General features: G+C 61.5%; 1 protein-coding gene across 5 annotated transcripts in view; it reads left to right on the forward strand.

Annotated features, from left to right (window-relative positions):
• gpr185b (G protein-coupled receptor 185 b) overlaps positions 1 to 1,483 on the forward strand; it is a 3,989-nt gene extending 2,506 nt beyond the window's left edge. For 3 of the 5 annotated variants that reach the window (XM_069158977.1, XM_069158974.1, XM_069158975.1), the window contains exon 2: positions 367 to 1,483. In XM_069158977.1, the coding sequence (XP_069015078.1) occupies positions 369 to 1,433 (1,065 nt within the window). In that variant the 5' untranslated portion in view covers positions 367 to 368 and the 3' untranslated portion in view covers positions 1,434 to 1,483. The other 2 variants (XM_069158976.1, XM_069158973.1) reach the window with 1 other exon arrangement.
• Positions 1,484 to 3,842: the final 2,359 nt, after the last annotated feature.

The raw sequence follows: 3,842 nt of genomic DNA on the forward strand, positions 1-3,842 counted from the left end.
CCTCCTTCCTTTCACCTCCTCCCCCTCACCTTCCTCTCACCTCCTTCCACTCTCCTCCTTTCTCTCACCTCCTTCCTCTCACCTCCTCCCTCCTGCCCACTCTTCCCTCTCACACCCTTCCCCTGTCACCTCCTCCCTCCTGCCCACCTACCCCCTCACCTCGTTCCTCTCACCTCCTCCCTCCTGCCCACCTACCGCCTCGCCTCCTTCCTCTCACCTCCTCCCTCCTGCCCACCTACCGCCTCGCCTCCTCCCTCTCACGTCCTCCCTCCCGCCCACCTACCGCCTCGCCTCCTCCCTCTCACCTCCTCCCTCCCGCCCCACTCTTCCCCCTCCCTCTCTCCTTCCCCTCTCTCCTCTCTCCAGCTATGATTCTCTCCTTGGCCGCCGCGGCAGCCATGAGCAGCGGCAGCAGCCTCAACTCCTCCTCGCCCCTCGACCCCTTCGACTCCTCCACCTCGTGGAGCCTCGGCGAGGACCCCTCCAACTCCTCCTCCGAGCCCGTCGCGCGAACCCTGACCCCCGACCTCCGGCCGTCGAACACCGCCATCGCCGTCCAGGAGGTCAGCCCCTGGGACATCGCCCTCTGCGTGACGGGGACGCTCATCTCCTGCGAGAACGCGCTGGTCATCGCCGTGCTGTTCTACACGCCGACGCTCCGCGCCCCCATGTTCGTCCTGATCGGCTCGCTGGCGGCGGCCGACCTCCTGGCGGGCCTGGGCCTCATCTTGAACTTCGTCTTCACCTACCTGGTCGACGGCTCGGTGGAGTTCGTGACGCTGCTGTCGGTCGGGCTGCTCATCTCGGCCTTCTCGGCGTCCGTGCTCAACATCCTCGCCATCACGGTGGACCGCTACCTGTCGCTGTACAACGCCCTGACCTACCACACCGAGCGGACGGTCACCTTCACCTACGTCATGGTGGCGCTCATCTGGGCGTCCAGCCTGGCGCTCGGCCTGCTGCCGGCGCTCGGCTGGAACTGCCTCGGGGACGAGCCCGCCTGCAGCGTCTGCCGGCCCGTCACCAAGGTCAACGCCGTGGCGCTCGCCGTCGCCTTCCTGCTGGTCTTCGCCCTGATGATGCAGCTCTACCTGCAGATCTGCAAGATCGCCTTCCGCCACGCGCAGCAGATCGCCGTGCAGCACCAGTTCGTGGCCATCTCCACCACCAAAGGCGTCTCCACGCTGTCGGCCATCCTGTGCGCCTTCGGCGCGTGCTGGCTGCCGTTCGCCATGTACTCCATAGTGGCCGACTCCAGCTACCCGGTGGTGTACACCTACGCCACCGTCCTGCCCGCCACCTGCTGCTCCGTCATCAACCCCGTCATCTACGCGTTCCGGAACCCGGACATCCAGAAGTCGCTGTGGCTGGCCTGCTGCGGCTGCGTCCCGTCCAACCTCTCGCTACGGCCCAGGACCTCCAGCGACGTGTAGCGGGGGGACGGGTGCGCGCGGCGCCAGACGCCGAGTCGGGGGGCGGGGCGGAGGGGGGCGGGGGGGGGGGGGCGGGGTTGGGGTAGAGCCCCCCGGGGGGGGCGAGAGACCGACCGCAGGGAGGGTTCGTTACGGGACTCTCTCGCGGCGCGGCTGCGGGGGTCGACCTCCTCCGGGGCCGGCGAGGAGGCGAGGAGGCGAGGAGGCGAGGAGGCGAGGAGGCGAGGCCTACTTCTGGAGAGTAGCACATTCACGAAGGGGAACGTACTAAATCCTCCCCCCCCCCCCCCCCCTGTTAGGACCTGAGCTTTTTTTTTTGGGGGGGGGGGGGGGCAGCAGATCAGAAGGAGCGACGCGGTCTTGAAATACCGTCGCGCGGCGTCGCCTCGCCGACGCGTTTGAAACGAAGCGCCGCGCGGCTAAAAATACCACGAGCTAAATATACACGGCGGGTGACCTTGGCTATTCTCGACGAGGTGTCTTTGCGGTCTTCTCACGACGGGGGGGTTAAAAAAAACAACAACAACGACGACAACAACGGTAAAAAAAAAAACCCTCCCTCGAAACGTCTCTTCGACGACTGCGTTCCCTCGATCTGGCGCGGATGAAGCAGTTAAGGAGCCCGTAGGCGGAGAGCGCCACGACGGCGAACTTCGTATGCGCCGAGAGTGAAACCAGACGCTCGCCCGTTGTGGCCCCCCACGCCGCCCCCCCCCCCCCGCCACCCCCAATGCCAACAGCACAAATCTGCATTTTGGCGCACAAAAAAAAAAAAAAAAAAGTTGACAATTCAGAAGAAAAAAACAAAACAAAAAAAGAACACAACTCCTAATCGCAAGCCGCCCCTCCCCTCAAACGTTTTTAAAAAAAAAAAATTCCAGAATCTAACCTACCGGTGCTCCTAATGCACAGATAACAACACCACCCCCCCCCTCCCCCCCCCCTCACCCATGCTAGTTTGCAGAAACCTAGAGAGGGATTTCCATATTTAGGCTGCCGTGTGTCGTCCCGGGCGTGATGAAATCAAATCTGCTCCGCATCGGGGAGGGAGAGAGGGAGAGAGAGAGAGGGAGAGAGGGAGAGAGAGGGAGAGAGAGAGAGAGAGAGAGGGAGAGAGAGAGAGAGAGGGAGAAAAATTAAAAAAAAGAAGGGTTTCTCAGGCGACTGCGAAGCAGGAGAGAGCTGAATTCAGCACCAAGGACAGCGCCACTGCAGAGCCGCTGCCACCCTGGGAACGCTCTCTGCTGCGGGGCGGCGGGTGGAGGCGGTGGAGGCGGTGGTGGTGGTGGCGGTGGGGTGGGGGGGGGGGCGGGGTGGGGGGCGTAGAGAGAGAGAGACAGAGAGAGAGAACGTGCTGGAAAGTAGGCTACACTGTTCTCTTAACACCATCCAGATAGGGAACGTTGAGACCCGGCTCGAAGGGACCGTCACAGCTCCATCGGAGGTTTTTTTTTTTTTTTTTTTTTTTTTTTTGGCGTCTCGACAGCCGACACGAGGCGTCACCTTTCTCGGTTATTTTGTCGGAATCGGGGCCCAAAAAAAAAAAAAAAAAAAAAAAAGTAAACCGAGCCGCTCCGACGCGTTCGGCTCCTTCGCTCGAGAAGCTTTCGTTCCGTAAAGCCGCCCGTAAACGAGACGACCGGCGATTTAGAGCCAGCCGTCGATCCGACGCGGCGCGGGAAGCAGCCGACGTCTGGGATACGAAACGGCGAAGCTCCGCGACGCACGTTCAGGGCCTTTAATTTGCCCGCTTCTTCTGGGAGTGACTCCTGTTTCCACGTTCGATTAAAGGAAACGAGACGAAGCGGCTTCACGAGAGGACAACGAAAAGGACTCGAAGTCAAACGAAGAGACGGGAGAAAAGACCTCCAATCGGGGCTCCGATTGTCCTCAAAACATCCACTCGAGGTCCCGGAGTCCTCGTCCCCTCTATCCTCCGCCGTCTTCTCGCCGTCCCGCCTCCCCCCTCCCCCGAAACAAACAAAGCGACCTCGGCGTTCATCTGCTTTCGAACTTAGAGACGGCGCTCGGACCCCGTTTGCACGATCGAATCGTGCACTTCGCCGAGCCGGCGCACGACCCGCACCGACCCGGTCGCCTTTCGAATCGGGACTTCGCGACGGCGACTCTTACATTTTTTTTTTTTTTTTTTTTTTTTTTTAATATCTCCCGCACTTCGTCTCATCGTGACGTACGACGCATTCGTACGGCGCGAGCGTCGCCCGGTCTTAACGTCCCTCTGGCTCCGGCGGCGCGTCTTCGGTTTCCGTTACTCCGCCGGCAGCTCGTCAGCGGCAGCTGGATATTCCACACACACACGCACACACACACACACGCACACACACACACACGCACACACACACACACACGCGCGCGGTCCCGCCCCGCCTTGAAGAAAGCAAGCGCAGA

Source organism: Embiotoca jacksoni, unplaced genomic scaffold (genome assembly GCF_022577435.1).
Source record: "Embiotoca jacksoni isolate LCO1_2020_lvr unplaced genomic scaffold, fEmbJac1.0.p SCAF_24, whole genome shotgun sequence".
Classification (NCBI taxonomy): domain Eukaryota; kingdom Metazoa; phylum Chordata; class Actinopteri; family Embiotocidae; genus Embiotoca; species Embiotoca jacksoni.